Consider the following 21,187-nt stretch of genomic DNA (forward strand, 5'->3'; position numbering starts at 1 on the left):
AGAAGGGACACACAGAGCGAATGTGTGCAAAGGAAAATGATTACAGTGATTACTAAACAACACAAAAACAACACAGGGAAGTAAACATCACAGTGATATGTAGTTACATTACAGACCAATTCATCTGATTGATAATTGTAGGCTATACAACAGCTCCTAAGGCTGATGATGATAGTAATAATAATAATAATAATAATAATAATAATAATAATAATAACAACAACAGATTATTGGCATATACTGATGTTACTGACATGAAAATTTAATTGTTCTTTTTCACCATTTAATGGGTTGCATCGGAAAGAGAGAAAGCAAACAAAAATGTATCTACAAATCAAAGAAAACAAAGAAAATAACGTTAGATAAAAACACTAATTAGGATATATATATATATATATATATATATATATATATATATATATATATATATATATATATATATATATATATATATATATATATATATTTTAAAAGCTTCAAAATAATACTAAAAAAACTTTCACCACTAGATGGCATGCACTTACTAAGATGCACTTAATATATATATATATATATATATATATATATATATATATATATATATATATATATATATATATATATATATATATATATATATATATATATATATATATATTATACATACGTGGAGATAGATATATATATATATATATATATATATATATATACACACACACACACACACACACACACATATATATATATATATATATATATATATATATATATATATATATATATATATACACGTATATACACAGTCTTCCAAAAGTATTGGAACAGCAAGACCAATTCTATTGTTTTCGTTATACATTGGACACCTTTAGGTTTGATATCAAATGATGAATATGAGACGACAGATCATAATTTCAGCTTTCATTTCCTCCTATATATATGTACACATCCAGATCTGTTAAACAACTTAGAACATGGCAGTTTTCGTTTGAACCCATCTGTTCTTTTTTTTTCAAGTGATCAGAAGTATTGTAACATGTGAGTGATAGGTGTTTCTTGCTACCCAGGTGTGCCCTGTTAAATTGATTGTTTAAAGAATTAATAACTCTGAATGTTTACTCTTGGTTTGAGACTTGGGTTTCACCTGTGAAGACTGCATTTGTTGTTAAAAAGGATAAACCAATATGAAGACCAGAGAGCTTTCTATGGGAGAAAAGCAAGCCATTTTGAAGCTGAGAAAAGTGGGAAACTCTATCAGTACCATGGCACAAGCATTGGGCATAGCCAATAGAACCATTTGGAATGTCCTAAAAAAGAAGAAGAAAGAAACCACCGTACTGAGCAACAGACACTGAATGAGTCGGCCAAGGAAAACAACAACAGCTGGTGAAAAGAAACATTGTGACAGTTATGAAGAAAAACCCAAAAGCAACAGGCAATGACCAACAACCTCCACCAACAACCTTCACAAGGCAAGGGTGACAGTATCACAATACTATACCATAAGATGCAAACCACTCATCAGAATAAGAATCAGAATGCCAGATTGGAATTCACAAAGAAATACAGAGATGAGCCACAAAAGTTCTAGAACTAAGATTAACTTCTACCAAAGTGATGGAAAGGCCAAATTGTGGAGAAAGAATGGATCTACTCATGATCCAAAACATAGAAGCTCATCAGTCAATCATGGTGGAGGTAGTGTCATGGCTTGGGCTTGCATGGCTGCATCTGGAATGGACTCACCAATCTTTATTGATGATGTAACTCATGATGGTAGCATCAGAATAAATTCAGAAGTCTACAGAAACAATCTGTCTGCCAATTTACAGAGAAATGCATCCAATCTATTTGGGAGGAACATCATCATGAAGCAAGAAAATGACTCAAAAAGCACTGCCAACAAAAGATTGGGGGGGGGGGGGGGGGGGTATTTTAGCCTGGCCATGTCAGCCTTAACCCTTAACCCACTTGAGAATGTATTTCACCTCCTGGAATGGAGAATGAAGGGAGAAACCCCTCAAAACAAACAACAACTGAAAGAAGCTGCAGTACAAGTCTGGAAAAGCAACACAAAAGAACAATCTGTTCAAAATGGGACTGTATAAAATGTATAAACTGCAGCACTTGTGATAATGTAACACAGATTCAATGAAATGATTAATACAGTTGCAAAGTACACAGATACTGATTTTAAACCAACCAACCAACCAACAAACAAACAAACAAACAGACAGACAATCAAACAAACAAACCAGGATATATGATGCTGAATTGCAGAACACAATCATATCTGTAATACAGAATATTTATTGATTGGCATTCCTTTTTAATCTATGAAATATTTTTAACAGTGTCCTGTTCTGTTGATCTGTTGATAAATGTTGATCTAAATGGGACCTTATCAGTTGTCATATTATATATATTTTTTATTATCAAGTTTCCACAACTTTTCTGGAACAGTGCTGATTATATGTTCACCAACACAGAACGTTATTGTTCCCCCCAAGAAAAAGAACCAAAGGGGAAATAAATGTTAGCTTTAGGGAAACAAGCGTTTGGAAGGGTAATTGTTCAGTTTAAAGGGTTAAAGTTCAGTTTTCTGTCTGTGTGAATAAAACAAATACTTCCAACTAGACCCAGATGGTAACTGCTCTCTATCCAGATAAACATAATACTATGTAGGATTAAGTTAAGCTGTTTCTGTACCAGATGAAATCGACAATTTAATCTGGGTAATGCACTGCTGGTTGAACTATTCAGAGATGTCTTTAATTCAAATCAGTTTCTGATTTTCATCTTTAAATCTTTAAGACTGAAACTTTTTCAGGGCATTGGTTCCCTCGGAGATTTTTTTGTAGTCAAAACCGGGTTTGAATTCTGAGCGCCATATGGAATTGAGATTCCTCATTCGGACACGAGGGGGCAACATTTCATTCAAATGCTTTGTACAAGCTGTGGTTGCTTGCATACGTTTGCTTATTAATAGCTCTTTTAAAATATGCATCAATCAAAAATGCATTCTTGGGGGCAAACTCTACCCGCATAGATGAAAGATCTAATCGTGTTTTATATTCTTTACTTGTGATGTTGGCTAAATGTGTAATCAGACCACCCAGCTGGTTTTAAAACAGATTTAGATTTTGGAAAGCTTTGGGTAGTTTATAGCCTGGAAGCAAGAGATTTTGCCATATAATTAATTATTTTTCAAACAGAGCGGCCATCAATGGGGGGAAAAGCATATTAGCGTATTAAATATAATACAAAAAAACACTGCGTTTTCATGCGGGTCTGTTCTGTGAGCCTCGGCTCGGTAATCGGATTGCAGAGTGCGTCCTCCACTCGTGACGTCATCGAACATGGGCGTGGCCTCCAATGTTTGGGATAAATGCGTCAAGTGGTGCGCATGAAGGGATAAAGGATCGGTGGTGTTTATTGTGTGAGTAATATAGGTCAAGGACGCTAAAGCTCAGAAGAGGTAGAGAGAGCTGCTGAAAAACGGTCGGGCTGCAGAAGTGTGATGCTGGGCAGCGAGGACAAGGCAGAGGCCGTGCACAGGAACGGAGCCACTCAACCTACAGCACAGCAGCCTCTGAAGAATTTAGGTAGGAGAAGGAAAAGACATTCAGCATCCAGACTAGTGCACACGTAGCCTGAATTAAATCACGGAAATTATTGTTGTTGTTGTTGTTGTTGATGTTGTTAGTTACATCCAAAGATAGTGTGTTCCTGTAGCCTATAATAAACCATGGGTTTAGTGTTGGTAGTGATTCATATCAAGTAGAAGTAAAATACTTTGCCAACATGTCTGAAAGATAACAGATTTAAGTTTGATTTATTTACTTTAAAGGTGTGCCAAAAGTGTTTCAGTGATGCTTAGCAATTACATACATACAGTACTGTGCAAAACTCTTAGGCACCCTTTATATATATATATATATATATATATATATATATATATATATATATATATATATATATATATATTATGACTCCTGCATTATCAAGTCAATAGAAAAACATTTTAGATTCCCAAACAAAATGAAATGTTAAAGAGAAATGTTTGCATGTCAGTAAAGAAAGCAGAATATTAATTTAGAGAACACTTTTCAGACAAAAAAAAAAATCACATAATGAAGGCTGCTGGGTTTTGCTGCAAAAAATAAGAAGCGAGTGCGACAGTCAAAGTCTCCAGAAGACTCCAGAAGTCTGGTTCAAGATGCTCAGTAAAACTTACAGCTCATTTCCTTATAAAACTGCACCAATTGTACTGGAGACTACATTTTTTTTCCCGTTTTCTTTTTTATGGAGCAAAGGGTCGTCACACAAGTATTGACTTTTGTTTCTTTTATTGCTGTTTACTGCACTTTATGTCATTTAAAAAATGTAGAAACATTTAATTTCGTTATTTTTGAAGGCATCTTTGCTCTACAGCATTTCTTTAGATAATGACTAAGACTTTTGCACAGTACTGTACATTTACCTAGTTATTACATTGTTAAATGAGCACTTTTGTAAATGGGTGTGGGTGTTTCAGAGAGAGAGAGAGAGAGAGAGGACAAAAGCACAGAATGGTAAAAGTTGACAGTGGGGCAGTGTAACTTTAGGGCACAGTGATAAACTTTCAGTTATGTGTACATTTGTACAATTGTTTTTAAACAGCACCGAAAACAAGGTATGTTGGAGTTATTTATCCAGTGTGTGGAAAGTCACAGTATGTTCCTCAGAGAACAGGCCCAGTCCAGTCTATTCATTCTGACACTATAAGTTTTTGATATATATTTGATATATATCTGTCATTTCATATAGTAGGAAATACACTCATTTTCAAACCCAGAACAGAATGCAAGCTTGCTTCCCTCTGAGGTTCAAGTTGAATGACCTCAAGCTGTGCTGTTATTTTGGAGCATGAGCTAAGGACAAAACAATGCCTCACATTATCACCTAAAAGGGTTATAATGGTTTTCAACTGACATGCTTTTAGTGAATAAAACAGATCTGAACTAAGCTGTGATTTGATATTTTGTTGTTGAATTGGAAGCAAATTTCTTAAGATGTTGTTTAGAAGAACAATTATGGAGTGAATTGAAGAGGGCTTTTGGACATTCTTCAACTGATTATGTTACTGAGTGCTTTTAGTGGCACTTCATACAGCGTCCAAGACATAATTCTTAGCTGACCAACTTAACCACTGTTGCTAATTTGTTTCATTGACCATATCAGGCTATCATGACTTTTTCATTCATAAATAGAAATAAACCAAACGATCTAGTCAATTCTGTAAGTCTCTGACCCCCCAACCCCCGCCCCACCGCGCTCTCTATCTCTTTTTCAGGTATCCAGGATAATGCAGATGTAAAGACCATGCTGCATGGCTCCTCCATGTTAAAGGTGCGTTCCCCTTGCTGGCAGAGGAAACGCATGCTACAGCTGCAGGATGATGGCGTCACAGTGCGTTGTGAATCCAGTGGTACCTTCAGCAAGACCAAAACCTGTAAGTCCGCCTACCTAGGGCCAAAAAGCAATGGGTCTTGTATACATGGGTCATCAGCAGATCATCCTCATTGAGTCTTATGAATTTAAGTATTTCTAAAGTTTAACACTCTAACTGGACCAGATGGTGATCAGAAGAGGAGAGAAGACATTACTGGGCTCAACAGCACTACAGCTTTGTAAGCATGTAGTCTGAGAGCTTTTTTCAGTAAGGTGGAGTTTTAAATATACCTCTGAATTATGGGTATGCAAACACTGTAGTAAGCAGGTCTACTGTGCCACAGTGCTGACTGTTATTACAGGGCTGAACTATTTGTAGCTCAAACAGGGGGGTAACTATACCAGGCCTGTAAGTTGCACTCAACAAATTAGAGGCTATGATGGGGTGGGAAGAGTTTGGCCTTCCTTCTTCTGGTTTGTTCTATATGGGTTATATGAAGGGTAATCACTACTGGAAGTAGTGTAGCCTGTACATAGAAACTTGGTCTTCAATTTCTTGTAGTCAGTGGTGTTATTTTGCAATGTGGGCTAGACCTGTGTGATGTGTGCACACCGGGGGAGGAAAGTAACAAACTACATGTACTCTTGTTACAGTACTTGAGTATTTGGTTCACTGTAATGGTACTTTCTTGAGTATAATTAATAATACCTTTAGTTTTACTTGAGATTTTCTTCCTCTAATCTATTATTCTACAAAATATCGCAATGAAAAACCAAGAAGAAAATGAACGAATTCAAGACCCTCTCACACGAAAGATCTTATCTAAAGAAGGCAGTGTTTGATATCTGGTAGTTGTAGTTGTTTAAGTAATCAGTTCATCAGTCAAAATTCATTTACAAATTTGGACGACGCAGTATGCCAAATCTCAGCTCGATCAGATTTACGGTTCCTGAGAACGTCTTTTTAAGTCTTAAAAAGTATTCATAATTTTTTTTTTAATGAACACCACCTCCTTTAGATTTTCACCCCTTGTAGATGTTCTCAGAATCTTATCTTAAACATCTTGAGTAAGCTAAGCTCTTCCCCATACTGACGGCCATAATGTTTTCAAATGTCAGCTTAATTTGGATCATTACTGAGCTTCAGGCTGATACGGTTACACCAATTTTGTGAAAATAATAGGACTAGTTAGCATGTAATTCACATTTAATTTACATAGCACCTTTTTATGCCGCTGTCACTAGGTCAAGGTCACAGCAAGGTCAAATGTCTGAAAGATTTTTCCTTTAGTAGCTTCTTTCCTGTTTGTCATACAGAGATGTTACTTAGCTTTCATGTTTAGAAACTCAAGGCCCATTTTCGGGCAATGTAAGATTTTTGCCATTTGTCCATCTGTCCATTTGTCTGAGATTCTCATTAGCCTGATATCTCAAGAAAAAGTTGAATGTTTGTAGCATTTCTTTGGAATTATCATTGTAACCAGCAGATGAATTGATTAGATTTTGGAATTGTTACAAACAAGGTCAAAATCACAAGTCTGTTATATACTAAGGGTACTTCAGGCATACAAATTTGTAACAAGAAAAACAAGACTTCTTGGTGACAGATACATTCCTTTCGGGCCATTGGCATTGAGTTTTGCGTGTTTAACCCTAAGGCCGCTACACAGAAGTAACAGACAATGAAGTCAACAAAACCCAACATGCTAGGACTCAAGGACACAAGTGTTGATAGAACAAGGATGTTTTCAGCCTGACTGTAATAGAAGAGATGGAAGACCTGTCCAAGAATGATTGAGCTAGCTAAAGTACTTTCTGCTCGTGTGCTATTTGTTTCAGCCAACGAATGAGGAATGAAACAGGAATTACAGTAATCTAGCAAGTGAGAGCTGTAGCCTCTTTCCACTCCACTGGTATTAGGAGAGAAAGGATTATCTGTCAGATACTTTTGACAGAGCAGATTTCCTGTGGTTACAGTGGTGTCTTGGACCCACTTTTGTCACAGAACATCTATATTTGTTATTGGTTATCATCAACGTTCAGTATCATACTGCTGAGTGGCTAATCCTTCCACCACGATGGTGTTTCTCTCTACTGATTTACTGATGATTTATTTACTCCTTTATTTGTGTTTGTATGTTTGCAAATATTTGATTGGTATATATTTGAGTTGTTTTCCATATGACGCTATTTCTGTACTGTCTCTGTCTTCAGTCTCGGTAATGGAGGTGGAGTGTGTGCGTGAGGGCTGTCAGTCAGAGACCCTGCGCAGGCTGGCTGGCTCTGTCCCAGAGGACCAGTGTCTGACCATTGTCTTTAAGGGAGCGAAGAAGAGTTTGGACTTGCAGTGTGAGAGTGTAGAGGAGGCACAGCACTGGGCCCGGGGGATCTGCACCCTACAAGATCGAATCAACAACATGAGTCATACTGAGAAACTCGACCAATATCCTTCAACAGCATTCAACTGGCTGAACCAACAGATAGCCCTCATAAACATTTAAAGAACATAGGATTGATTTGCTTTTTTATTCCATAACATTTAATCTCTCTAAAAGATGTATAGTGAGTTCACACCTTAAAGTCACTGTGGCTTAGTGGTTAGCACGCTTGCCTCACACCTCACAAACAGTCCAAAGACAGGCTGATTGGCATCTCTAAATTGTCCGTAGTGTGTGAGTGTGTGTGTGTGCAGTTGTGCCCTGCAATGTGTTGGCACCATGTCCAGGGTGTCCCATGCCTGGGAAAGGTTCCTGGCTCCCGGTGACCCTGTGTAGGATAAGCCGTATGGAAAATGGATGGATGGATGGATGGATATTCATTCCTGGCCTTGTTGATGTCACATGGTCATTTAGACATATTTTTAAATCTTTTGCTAGAGGTTGCAGCACAGTCTGTTAACGCGCTGTACTACTGATCAGAAGGTTATGAGTTCATGATAGGGATACCAATACTGGCAATGGGTATCAGCCCAATACCGATATGCTCATTTACTAACACTGTTACATAGCAACATCCGATATCATGTGATTCTGTGTGACATAAACCTTAGTGTACGTCGTCATGCTAATAAACAGATGACATGAAATGACCGGGATCTGTACGTCTTATGCGACTTGTGAACAAAGCAAAGCACTCTGCAAACTATACTCTCCGAAAATATCAAGAAAAGCAACTACAGTATTTCCATACAATACAAGTAACCTAAAAGAACATCTTTATGGAGTTTCTTTAACAGAGAGCATGATGCACACATTGAGCGCATATCATTAAAAATGAGCACAAGGTCATCAGTCAGATTGGTTTTGTGATCATACAGCCTACACAATTAATTAGGCTTTAATGTTGTCTTATATGGCTAATAAATCAACTTTGCACACATCTTTTGTTAATGTGAAAACACAGTTGAATTCCTCACATGACTTGTGTGTTGATCCCTGACTGCTTACACCTGGATACATGGCTACCTGAAGCAGGCAGATTTAAACCAGGATGGGAAGATGTCTTATGAAGAAGTGCAGACACTCCTCCAGATGATCAACATAGACCTCGATGAGCAATATGCCCTTCAATTGTTCAAGGTTACAACGCTCTCTTACTGCTCTTGATTAGACTTCTTCTGTGGTATAATGACCATTATTAGATGTAATTGTTTTATTGAGTTCATTTTAAGTTAGTCCATATGCTATAACATTTGCTACTATCCTTGTCCTTCACTATTATAGCAGTGTAGTAATATTAATAACGAGTCATTTTCAGCTGGAAAATAATAAACATCTGTATACCAGGATTTATGAATATGTATTTTGGAAATACCACCATGTCCTCCTGTTATGCCAAGTAGCTAGCAAGCTAGTTTATCACAGGTAGACACGAATGGAATTTCAGTATCTTAAATATTCATTAGGACGCCATGTTCTTAGTAATTTTAGAACAGATTTTATTACAGTGCTGAAACCTTAATTACCTGCTATCTAGCATAGAGGTTCTGGGTGGAGAACTAATTTGCTGATTCAAACCATTAAGCCTATGTCATGACATCACAACCTGAGCTCATTTGTAACTCCTCAAATCTTTAAAAAAAAAAAAAAATGTTATGAATGTTATGATATGTGTTAAATAAAGCTGATCCAAATACCAGTCTATATCATAGGAATGAACCCTGCAATTAGAATGAGCTCAATGTGTGTATATAACAGAAATGTGACCGCTCAGCGGACGATCGTCTGGACCACAGTGAGATCGAGCTGTTTTGTCGTGAGCTGTTGCGTCGACCCGAGCTAGACGCAGTGTTCCGGGAATACTCGTCCAACGGCCGTGTGCTGTCCACTGTGGATCTGTGTGAATTTCTGAAAGACCAAGGAGAAGACAACACCCTTGTCCATGCGCAGAGTCTCATCCTTACTTATGAACTCAACGAGTGGGGTAAAACAGTGTCTTTTATTATACACTCTCAAAAACAGTGCCGTTTCTCCACTTCCTCATACAAGTGTTTGTTTATTACTACGAGGTATTATGGTAGAGAGTCATTATTGTTGGCCCCTGTTTATTTTAATGGGGATTGGTCACTAGTGCTTTGTCCATGAGGAGCATAATTTCAGCCAGTGACCTAAACTGCATATACCTTGATGTGACTCAAATTGCTAGAAAAGCTGAAATATGACATGCAAATAACACTTTCCAACATGATATGGTCAAATTCATGGGATCGAGGAAAAAAATCGAGTGCTTTTATTGCTGCTTTAGTGTCAACCTAAAACTAACAGTTGCCGAAAATAGACTTATCGTTACATTGATTGTAATGTTGGTTAAAAATTTTCGCAGGGGTAAAGGTTCCTCGTTTTTGAATGTAAGTGTATGGGGAAACATCATTGATGGGTTGATTTATGTCTTGTAAGGTTCGTTATTTTCCTTTTTCCATGACATGCCTTGATTATATACAGTAGAACTCTCTTATTATCTCGCTCTCACAAGCTTTCAGCACTGTGGGGACTCTTAACTCCACCATATTGTAAATATTTGATTTAGCCCATGTGTCTTCACCCAGCAATTGTGGATAAAACAGCTGCCAGCAAAATCCAAGGACTTATAAGTTTCTAGCTGACATCTATAAATATGCTATTAGCTGATTATACTATGTCAGAAGTTTTACATCATAGTATTACTTACAGCTATACAAAATGTATAAGATTTTGTATCTGATTTGAACTAATTGACTGTCAAGAGTTTATGGCTCGGTATTTGAAAATAATTACAAAGCATTATTTGTGCTCTTGGTGCGTATTCAAATAAGCCCAATTAACATCTGTGTCTGTTTTCTGGCTCACAGCTCGGAAAAACCAGCTCATGACAGCAAACGGGTTCACCATGTACATGCTGTCGAAGGAGAATGTTGTGTTCGATCCAGAGCATGGCTTAGTGTATCAGGATATGAGCCAACCGCTCAGTCACTACTTCATCTCCTCTTCCCACAACACCTACCTTACCAAAGACCAGGTCATGGGCGAGAGCAGTGCCGAGCCGTATATCCGGTAAAACATCCACATTTACACGTACACATAGAACCTATTGACATTTAAAGGTAAAGGCCTGCTTTTTATCTGTGTGTGTGTGTGTGTGTGTGTGTGTGTGTGTGTGTGTGTGTGTGTGTGCTGTGCAGAGCTCTTAGCCATGGCTGTCGCTGTGTTGAGCTCGATTGTTGGGATGGAGATAGAGAACCGGTGATTTATCATGGCCATACCCTTACTTCCAAAGTACCTTTCAGAGAGGTGGTGGAGGCCATTGCTGAGTATGCGTTTAAGGTGGGAATGGGGTGTATTAATGAGATATTGTTTATGTTCGCACTTTTTTGTGAGGTTGTTCTTTTTTTATTCAGCCGCTCACAGATCATAGGACTGATGAAATATTTCATTATATTACTTAAGGAATAAAAACACGACGGGATGTGCTGTTATATTGCTTTGATTATGTTTCATAATTATGACTTTATGTTGATGTGTATTACTTTAAATGTATGTTTGATATGGTGTAATTATATAAAGTATACATATAGATAACGTATCATTGTAATTCTTTAGTTCTGCCTATGTGTCATCAGTTTCCTGTATTATACTGGTCTGTGCACTGTGCAGGCCTCTCCTTACCCTCTGATTCTGTCTCTGGAGAATCACTGTTCAGTGGAACAGCAGGAAGTTATGGCCCAGCAGCTGCGCTCTATCCTGGGGGATAAACTGCTCACTAAACCCCTTAACAATCATAAGTGTGACAGCCTTCCCTCACCAGAGGTACTGTGGAAATACAGGTCCATACTGACATTTCTGTCCAACTGTAAGCTGTATCTGTTTTGTCTTCCCTATATTTACACTTTCTTTGCACTCACTTACTTTCTGTCTTTCTTTTTATAGTATTTTGTAATTATGTAGAGCATCACTTCTAAGTATATGTTGATTCCATGTTTCAGTTTGGCTTGACTGTCTACTTGAGCTCATCCTGCTTGTGGTCATCAAATACTGTCATCAGAGAGTCATAAATCCAGAGCGACTTACATTTATCTAATATTTTTTATATACAGTATCTCGCAAAAGTGTGAGTAAACCCCTCAGATTTTTGTAAATATTTGATTATATCTTTTAATGTGACAACACTGAAGAAATGACACTTTGCTACAATGTAAAGTATTGAGTGTACAGCTTGTATAACAGTGTAAATTTGCTGTCCCCTCAAAATAACTCAACACACAGCCATTAATGTCTAAACCGCTGGCAACAAAAGTGAGCAAGTGAACAGTCAGTTCTTGAAGTTGATGTGTTGGGAAGCAGGAAAAATGGGCAAGTGTAAGAATCTGAGAGACTTTGACAAAATGTGCTGGCTAGACAGTTAGGTCAAAGCATCTGGGTCTTGTGGAGTGTTCCCTCTATGCAGTACCTACCAAAAGTGGTCCAAGGAAGGACAAATGGTTAATGGCTGAAAACGTTAATGCTGGCATGATAGAAAAGTGTCAGAACACATAGTGCATCACAGATTGCTGTGTATGGGGTTGCGTAGCTGCAGACAGATCTGAGTGCCCCTGCGGACCCCTGTCCAGTGCCTACAATGGGCACATGAGCATCAGAACTGGACCATGGAGCAATGGAAGAAAGTGGCCTGGTCTGATCACATTTTCTTTTACGTTATGTGGCCGGCCGGGTGCGTGTGCAGCGTTTACCTGGGGAAGAGATGGCATGAGGATGCACTTTGGGAAGATAGCAAGCCGGTAGAGGCAGTGGCAACGGTATTCCCTAATTGCAGTGGCCTATTTCAGCAGGATAATGCGCCCTGCCACTCTGCAAAATTTGTTCAGGAGCAGTTTGAGGAACATGACAAAGAGTTCAATGTGTTGACTTGGCCTCCAAATTCCCCAGATCTCAATCCAATCGAGCATCTGTGGGATGTACTGGACAAACAAGTCTGATCCATGGAGGCCCCACCTCATAACTTACAGGATTTAAAGGAGCTGCTGCTAATGTCTTGGTGCCGGATACCTCAGCACACCTTCAGAGGTTTTGTGGAGTCCATGTCTTAAAGGGTCAGAGCTGTTTTGCTGGCAGGCCCTACACAATATTAAGCAGGAGGTTTTAATGTTATGTCTGCTTGGTGTATTATAAATAAAAGGTATCCATGTTCCCAACCAACCTATCCAGCAGCCAGCCAACTTTCATGCAGTACTGTTAAACAAAACATGACCCTGTTTCCGGGTAATTGTTCATGTTTGAAATTAGGTTAATGCATTTTGCATTCCTATACTCTGGAGTGATTCATTATTATCTTATTATATTTAGAAAAGGATCCATTGTATCTTTTTATGTCCCAGAACATTGTATGTAGTGCTGGATAAATGGAGTATCTGTGTCAAAGTATTTGAATAGCAAAATCTTAAAATATTGGGATGCGCAAAGTAGCAACTGATATAATCTGCATAAAAATATACAAAATTGCCTCGGGTCCCCGCAACACATCTGGTAGTATTGGCAAGTTCTTCAAACAAATCTAAAATCAGCCTAAAACAAAGTGCACAATTTTCCCTTTAGCCCGAACATGATATATGATCCTATGTTTTCACACAGTTTATGCACAAATCCCACCATTTCTTCAATGGATAATCTTACCTCGATACATATATCTAAGTACTGCTGCTGTAATCCTAAAGGCTGTGATGCTCATACTGAACATCACGTCAATACATTTAGTAATGTTGGACTTTACTGTATACTTGTAGAAGATTGATGATTTATAAAAAAAATATACGATATATTAGTGTAATCTAGACGTTCCCTTGCCACTATCACCTCTGATTTGCTCATTAAGGATCTCCATCTACATTTGGTTTTCTGTAAAGCTGCTTTGTGACATACATATAAAATTGAACATGTCTGATACATGAATCTACACATTTAATGTATGTAAGTAATGAAAGACATCTTGGACAAAAGGTAGACACCAACCAGTGGACTCTGAAACTGTCTTGGTTGACAGGTTACAGTTGTATTTAATTGAACCGAACACTATGATTCATAGGTTTTGAAAAAAAAAAAAAAAAAACCCTGATATGTAATTTATTGATCGTTTTCTGGTTTGCATGTTTGTTTTTATATTAGGAGCTGAAAGGGAAAATCCTGGTGAAGGGAAAGAAGGAACAAGTGGAGCAGGAGGACTCCAGTTCATCTGAGTCCAGCTGCTCTGAAGATGAGAGTAAAGCTGAGGGCAAAGTCAAGGCAAAGAAAGAGAGCAAGAAGGTGAACATCCAGTATTTACTGCTTATTTATTGCTGGGTTTTTTTCTGTAAACTATTACTGCTTCCTTGTGTTTTTATGAAAATATATCTCTGTGCTCAGTGTCCTGTTCATGCGAGGTCTTTTGTGTCTGTATTTTAGTTTCCGTTTTATGAAGTTATTCTGTCTGTCTGTGTTTGCATGCTTGTGTGTGTGGTTTGTGTCTCTGACTCACTGTGTTTTCCAGTGTACGTGTGCTTCTTCTCCGAAGGTGTCTAAGCTGAGTCCAGAGCTCTCTGACCTGGTAGTGTACACTTGCAGCGCTCCGTTTAAAGGCTTTGATCAGGCAGCCAAGAGACCTCCTTTTGAAATGTCCTCCTTCTCTGAAAGCAAAGCTCTTAGGCATATCAAAAACTCAGGTGACTTGCGTGTGTTGATACTTAACTGAAATTTACTTACTGAAACTCCATAAAATGTGTGACATTTTAAAACCATACATTTAATAGTTGTATAAATTGTTTAATAGTTGGCTTTGTCTAATAATAGATTATGATAATAAAACGGTCCATACAGGATTTCGCAGAGTTTATTATTTTTTTTTGTGATTGTTGCGGCTAGAAATGCTTGAGTTTGCTGCGGCTTTCCCCCCCAAAAAAAAACGATTTTGAAATTTTGCAATTTGTGGATTTATTTGTGGGGGTTTTTGCCGAAAACTACTTGAATTGGCGGAATAGTTTTTCGCAGTGATGTTTGTTGGTAAACGAGACCTTTTAGCTGTCCTCATGTTCGACGCACGTGAATCGATGAGGGCTTTGGCTGAATGCGAGTTGTGATGATGTCACATGAGATGTCTTGGCCAAAATCTCCAGTAATTTTGAAAAATTGCGAGCTCCTGCGAATATTGCAGAGTTTCCTTGATTTTGCAAAATCCTGGTGGGACTGATAAAAAAGTCCCAGAGTACACGCTTATACTTCTTATGCATTACAACAGACTGCATGTTTTTCCATTAATTGCCTTCCATTTACAGGGAAGTTTTTTGTACGGCATAACAGCTGGCAGCTCAGCAGGATCTACCCTTCTGGTCAGCGCCTGCAGTCCTCCAACTACAACCCTCAGGACATGTGGAACGCCGGCTGCCAGATTGGTAAATTTTATTGCATGCTTCTTAAGAAGGCCTTTCCTACACTGTCAGAAACGAAAGGTAAATCTAGAATTGTTGATAGTTCTTCACTTTGTCATTTCAACTCAAGTCAAGTCAAGTGGCTTTATTGTCATTTCGAGCAGACACAGCTCGTACAGTACACAGTGAAATGAAACAGCGTTCCTCCAGGACCGTGGTGCTACATAAAACAACACACCTAACCATATGAGATGACACAGAACTAAATAAGACCTACACATTTCTACATAAAGTGCACGTGCAAACGTGTGCAAACACCACAAGACCCTACAATAACTATGAAAACAGGACAGTAGGGACAGTAAGTGACAATGTTGCGCCAGCCAGTACAGCAGTTACGGGCACAAAAGCCCGTAACAGTATGTTTAGTATGTAAACATAACATACTATGATATAGTTATGCGGGCGGCTGTGGCTCAGGTGGTAGAGCTGTTTGTCCACTAATCGTAGGGTTGGTAGTTCGATTCCCGGCCCGCATGACCCCACATGCCGAAGTGTCCTTGGGCAAGACACTGAACCCCAAGTTGCTCCTGATGGCAAGTTAGCGCCTTGCATGGCAGCTCTGCTACCATTGGTGTGTGAGTATGTGTGTGAATGTGTGAATGAGACACAGTGTGAAGTGCTTTGGATAAAAGCGCTATATAAGTGCACCTTTTACCATATAGCATTCATATTCTTATACCATATATGGACATAGCATTTATTGTGGTAGCTGCCAGGGAAAGAGTGTAATAGTGACAAGAAATGAAATAGGATATTTATATAATTAGATTTTATCATTTATTATATTATTCCTGCACCATGAACCATTTTCGACACTTAATCCATCCAAACATAGCAACTTGTTCCTCATCATCTCTTACAGTGGCACTAAACTTCCAGACACACGGGGAGCAGATGGATCTAAATCAAGGGCGCTTCTTACCCAATGGACGCTGCGGATATGTACTAAAGCCCAGCTTTCTGTGCCAGCCTGACTCCGAGTTCAATCCTGAAAACACGGGGGGAGGACCAGGACACAACCCTACTCTCCTCATTATTAAGGTCTGTTGTCTCAGATAGATGTATTAGTCTGTCCCTTTTAATAACTCTACTATGTTAAGGCCAGATGTGAATCATACTCACAGGAGGTCGTTATGACCCACCCAGAGCCATTCGGCAGAATTATGTCTTGACACTGAAGTGATACTTTTTACAGCTTACATCTGGGTCACGTAATTAAATCTGTGGTGGTTAAAAAAAATAAAAAAAAGAGGAAGGCTAGAGCAAGATAACAAGCTAGAATATAAACCTGGAATTAAATGAATTAGCTGGAGAAATTTTCTACGAGACTATTTCTATAATTTGTGTGTTGTGTTTCAGGTCATCTCAGCCCAGCAGCTGCCTAAGCCAAACACAGAGAAACTCAAATCTATTGTTGACCCTATGGTCTGGGTGGAGATTCACGGGGCTCCCATAGACAACAACAAGAAAAAGACACACCGCATTGACAATAACGGCATGTCATCATTTCTTAATGAGCATACACAAAACTGTTATTTTTAACTCCTGTGTGTGATCAGATACCTCAGTGAGTGTGTGTGTGTGAGAGAGAGAGAGAGTGTGTGTGTGTATTTAAGTCATGTTTCTCTCCTGTGTGTTCTTACTCAGGCTTTAACCCCAGGTGGGACTGCACCTTTAAGTTTCTGTTACATGTGCCAGAGCTGGTCCTAGTTCGCTTTTTAGTGGAGGATCATGACTACACAGCACGAAATGAGTTCCTGGGCCAGTTCACTCTCCCATTCACCAGCATGCGCACAGGTATAAGCTTACAGTTCTTATAAATTTGCATCCAACTTTTCAATACATAATATTGTAGAAAGAAATGTACATTTCATGCTTTCCAAGGGTTTTGTAGTATCTGTGCATGATCAGGCACTATGGTGGTAATACATAACCATGACCATACACAGTTTTCCGTGAAAAAGTAGTCCCATCACTGAAAAAAACAACAATTTATGAAAATTCATTCATTCATTCATTACTCATCTGTTATCCTATTCAAGGTGATGGTTGATCTGGAGCCTAACACGGTGGCTTAGTGCACTGGTTTTCAAAGTGGTCGCTGCCAGGGGGTGCCTGGGGTGATTTTCTCTTTCTCACTGTCAGACACACAGTCAATTCCTAATCTAATGTAATGTAAAGATGTAAGATGTAATTATTAATAAAAAAAGGGGGATATATTCAGAAGTCAGTATTATTAATGTGTTTTAAAGACATCTTGTAAACGGGGGGCCTCGGTCAAATGTTAATGCCATTTGCGGAGCCTCGCCCTGGAAAAGTTTGGGAACCCCTGGCTTAGTGGTTAGCACATTTGTCTCGCACCTCCAGAGTTGGGGATTTAATTCCTGCCCTATGTGTGCTTTGGGTGTTTCCTCCAGGTACTCCAATTTCCTCCAGTTGTAGGCTGATTGGCATTTCCATATTGTCTGTAATGTGTGATTGTGCCCTGAGATGGCTTGGCACCGTGCCTCGTGCCCTGAGTCCCCTGGGATAGGTTCCAGGCTTCCTGTGACCCTGTGTAAGATGAGTGGTACAGAAAGTGGATGGATAGACAGTCCATGCACCAGCATGTTTTAGGGAGGTGAAAGGAAACCAGGGAACGCAGTGGAAACGCAGAGAAACTCATTACAAAAAGTAACCCAAGCTCAGGATCTGATGCAGGGACACTGGTGCTGCGAGATGGCAGAACTACCCACTCCACCGTCATGCCGTCATTATAAGGCATTAATTTACAAATACATCTGACTCCAGTCTTCATAAATATGTTCAACAAAAATGTCAGCAGAAAAGCATTCGCCCTATCATGAATTTGAATCCCGACAATGCCTCAGACTTTTGTAGCTGGTGCTTTCTGGGTGTGTTTTGTGGGTGGAAGGGATGGCATCCTCTCTCTCTGCCCTGTCAGTCAGAGTGACACTCGCCAATTGCATGCATCTGTGAGCTTATGTATGTGGAAGAGGGTAGACAGCACTTTCCTCAAAGTGTGTTACGCAGCATGAGCAGCAGTTTTGAAAAGATGCAGTTGGCTGGATGCACGTGTCATGAAGGTTGCAATTATTAGTCTTCACAGAACTCAGTTGGTAAATGTCATATGATAGGGGAGAGCTAAGTGGTGGGGGAATGTGCAGGTGAACAACCTGGGGGAGAAAAATTCAGGAAAAAAAAGTTCTATAAAAATGGACTGCCCCAACATCTGACTTTCATTATAGGTCCTACAGGTTTTCTCTTCCCTTCAAAAGTAAAGAGACCTTCTTATTGTTATTGGTTGTGCAATACAGATACGCTTACACTACAGATTAGGTTGAAAATCCTTTAAGGTATCCTTTAAGTGATCCACTAAATACCAACTTCTCTGAAATAAAATATCTGTTTTACAGGTTACAGACATGTGCGGCTACTGAGAGCAGACGGTTCAAGACTTACGCCTGCCAGCCTCTTCATTCACGTCAAGGTCAAACCCAATTACAGCAGCCACAAGCATGTCATGTCAACCAAAGCCTAGTCAAACACAGGAAATATAATCATCCAGCACCTGGACTACTGACTGGGTTACAACGGTTGATATTTTAATGTACAGTAATAATGACTTAATTTATATTCTGTCTGTGTGTTATTGTTTATTCTTTAAATAGGGAACTCAATGAGAAAGATGCGATGCAAATTAATCACAGAGACCAAACACAAAAAGCTGAGGAGTATATTCACTGCAGAATATAAACCAGGTTTGTCTCAATAAAGCCAGAGGTTTTTCAGGTCCCCGCATTGCCACAGGGGATTATATGCATTAATGAAGTAACAAAACCGGTCAAGATATTTATTATGTAATTATATAATGTCTTTAGAAATGATGAAACAATACAGTAGGTTTCAGGTTTTTTTTTTGTCATGTAACGTGTCAAATGTAGCAGTATTTATTAAAATCCTTTAGGTATCTCTTGCAACTGAAGAATACTGTTGTTTAAAATGACACTGTGCTTAAACTGAGCATGATGAGGTTTCGAGAGCATTGTGGTGCTCATGGATTGCAAATGTAGCCTTTTTTTTCTCTCTTGATTGTTGGGAAAGAGTTGTTGGCAAAAAGCATATTGGCAATGTGATCATAAAAACACTGAAACTGGACAGAAAAAATGTCTTGCTAAAAATGTACCATCCAGTACAAACCTTTCAGGGCTGATATGAACAATGCTGTTTATTTTATATAATAGGTTAAAAAAAAAAAAAAAACTTAACTGCTGAAGTAATCTTTTTGACATGATGGTGATGATCTGCATCACTCACTGTTATTCCTGTCTATTTGTCATATTTATATTATTATAAGTTTAAGGATTACTAATCAAAATTCACAATTCTGTTGTTTTGGACAGAACCTGATGTTTGCATGTGTGAATATTCTGAATAATTTAACATGTACATGAGACCCTGCTTTAAAAAAATGTATATGGCTATTACAGCCCTGACTACCATTCCTTAAGTAAGTAACATTCCATCTGCACACATGCATTGTTTTAGCTGTAGAACCACAACCTTATTATAATTATAAGTTTAATTTTGGAGGTCAGGTTCTTTTAACTCTGATAAAGCTGAGACACCAGCATCTGTTTTTAGACAGTATATAGTCCCCCCCCCATTTAATTCTGAGACTGATAAAATCATACATTCTTTTTGTACAACAATCCTAATGCTTTTAAAACCTTGTTGAACAGGTCTGCCAGATGTGTTGGAATTAAGAAGCACTTCATTATTTTGTTTAGTTATCATGTGCTAGTAAATGCAAATTAGTAAGGAGAAATGAAAACCCTTGCTGTTTTTGTTATTTGAAAAATGTGATGGTAATGGTGAAAAGGGAAACAGCTTATTTGCACTGTTGAAGAAGCCATACTGTTACCTATGTGAGATGTATGTATTACAGCCATCAATAAGTCTATAGAATTGTCATGTACTGTACTGTAATGCCAAAATATTTCATTTGTAATCTCCAAATATACATAATAAACACTTTTTTTTGTTGTTAAATTGAATTTGAGAGTTGTCTCTAAATGAATTCTTGTTAATTTGAAAGGCAACAGTTGACTCACAGCTGTTATCAAGCATGATAGGTGACACTGAAACCCTCTGATGGTGGATGTTTGGAAGTACATTTCTGCATGTAACACAGGAAAACTCTTTTGTGCACTCATCCAGCCATTGAATTCCAAGGTTTTCCTAGCTATGTGCATACATGCATTTTATTTTATTCTTTGAATAAAACTATAGTCCTTTCCAAAAAAAAAAAAAAAAAGTGTTTTAGGAAGGTTAGTAAAAATATAAGCTTTATTCGTGAACATAGTGGACTGGTGAGAAACGTTTAAAGGTGCACTAGTCGACCAGTTAAGATAAAATAAAATAAAAAAGCTTTAAATTTGAACTGTAACTATTTTCATTAATAATGAAATCAAACAGTAGTGAAGAAAAAGTAATAATAATAATAATAATAAACCTCCAGACGTTATTCTGTACCTCATATTGCTTTATACATTTAACAGTATTTTTAAAATGAGTGCAATATGGATGGTTAATCAACATCCAGTTACATGTTACATCCGGTTTCCTGTTAGAATTATATAAATGTATCAGTATGTTTTCATGTTAAAATATCAATACTAGACCCTGTGAAAATTTATATGTACCACATGTGTCTGTTTCCTTTTGTCCAAACATGATGGGAGCGTTTATGTAATCAGTTGCATCTTTGTATGTTTTTTAGATGAAATCCTAGAAACTCCTATAATTTAATTTACCTTTCAGTAAATAAACAAAACGTCACCTTCAGCA

General features: G+C 38.2%; 1 protein-coding gene across 2 annotated transcripts; it reads left to right on the forward strand.

Annotated features, from left to right (window-relative positions):
• The first annotated feature begins 3,253 nt into the window (after window positions 1-3,253).
• On the forward strand, window positions 3,254-20,389 carry plcd3b (phospholipase C, delta 3b). Of its 2 annotated transcripts, none has more exons than XM_017483377.3 (15): window positions 3,254-3,581; window positions 5,312-5,470; window positions 7,624-7,852; window positions 8,858-8,987; window positions 9,606-9,831; window positions 10,736-10,937; window positions 11,066-11,207; window positions 11,538-11,690; window positions 14,040-14,177; window positions 14,401-14,572; window positions 15,182-15,298; window positions 16,200-16,378; window positions 16,697-16,832; window positions 16,985-17,134; window positions 18,754-20,389. In XM_017483377.3, the coding sequence occupies exons 1-15, from the start codon at window positions 3,497-3,499 to the stop codon at window positions 18,876-18,878; spliced, it is 2,343 nt and encodes a 780-aa protein (XP_017338866.1). In that variant the 5' UTR covers window positions 3,254-3,496; the 3' UTR covers window positions 18,879-20,389. The 2 variants fall into 2 exon arrangements, with proteins under 2 accessions (XP_017338866.1, XP_017338867.1); XM_017483378.3 differs by having other exon boundaries at window positions 14,425-14,572.
• Window positions 20,390-21,187: the final 798 nt, after the last annotated feature.

The sequence above is a fragment of the Ictalurus punctatus genome, chromosome 13 (assembly GCF_001660625.3).
Source record: "Ictalurus punctatus breed USDA103 chromosome 13, Coco_2.0, whole genome shotgun sequence".
NCBI lineage: Eukaryota > Metazoa > Chordata > Actinopteri > Siluriformes > Ictaluridae > Ictalurus > Ictalurus punctatus.

What these genes read in the sequence shown, in the direction of transcription:
- plcd3b (XM_017483377.3), top strand. Translation starts at nt 3,497, where the DNA reads ATGCTGGGCAGCGAGGACAAGGCAGAGGCCGTGCACAGGAACGGAGCC. An exon ending in CATACTGAGAAACTCGACCA is followed by an intron (nt 7,853 to 8,857) that starts ATATCCTTCAAC and finishes GACTGCTTACAC; the next exon opens with CTGGATACATGGCTACCTGA. An exon ending in ATTCACCAGCATGCGCACAG is followed by an intron (nt 17,135 to 18,753) that starts GTATAAGCTTAC and finishes TCTGTTTTACAG; the next exon opens with GTTACAGACATGTGCGGCTA.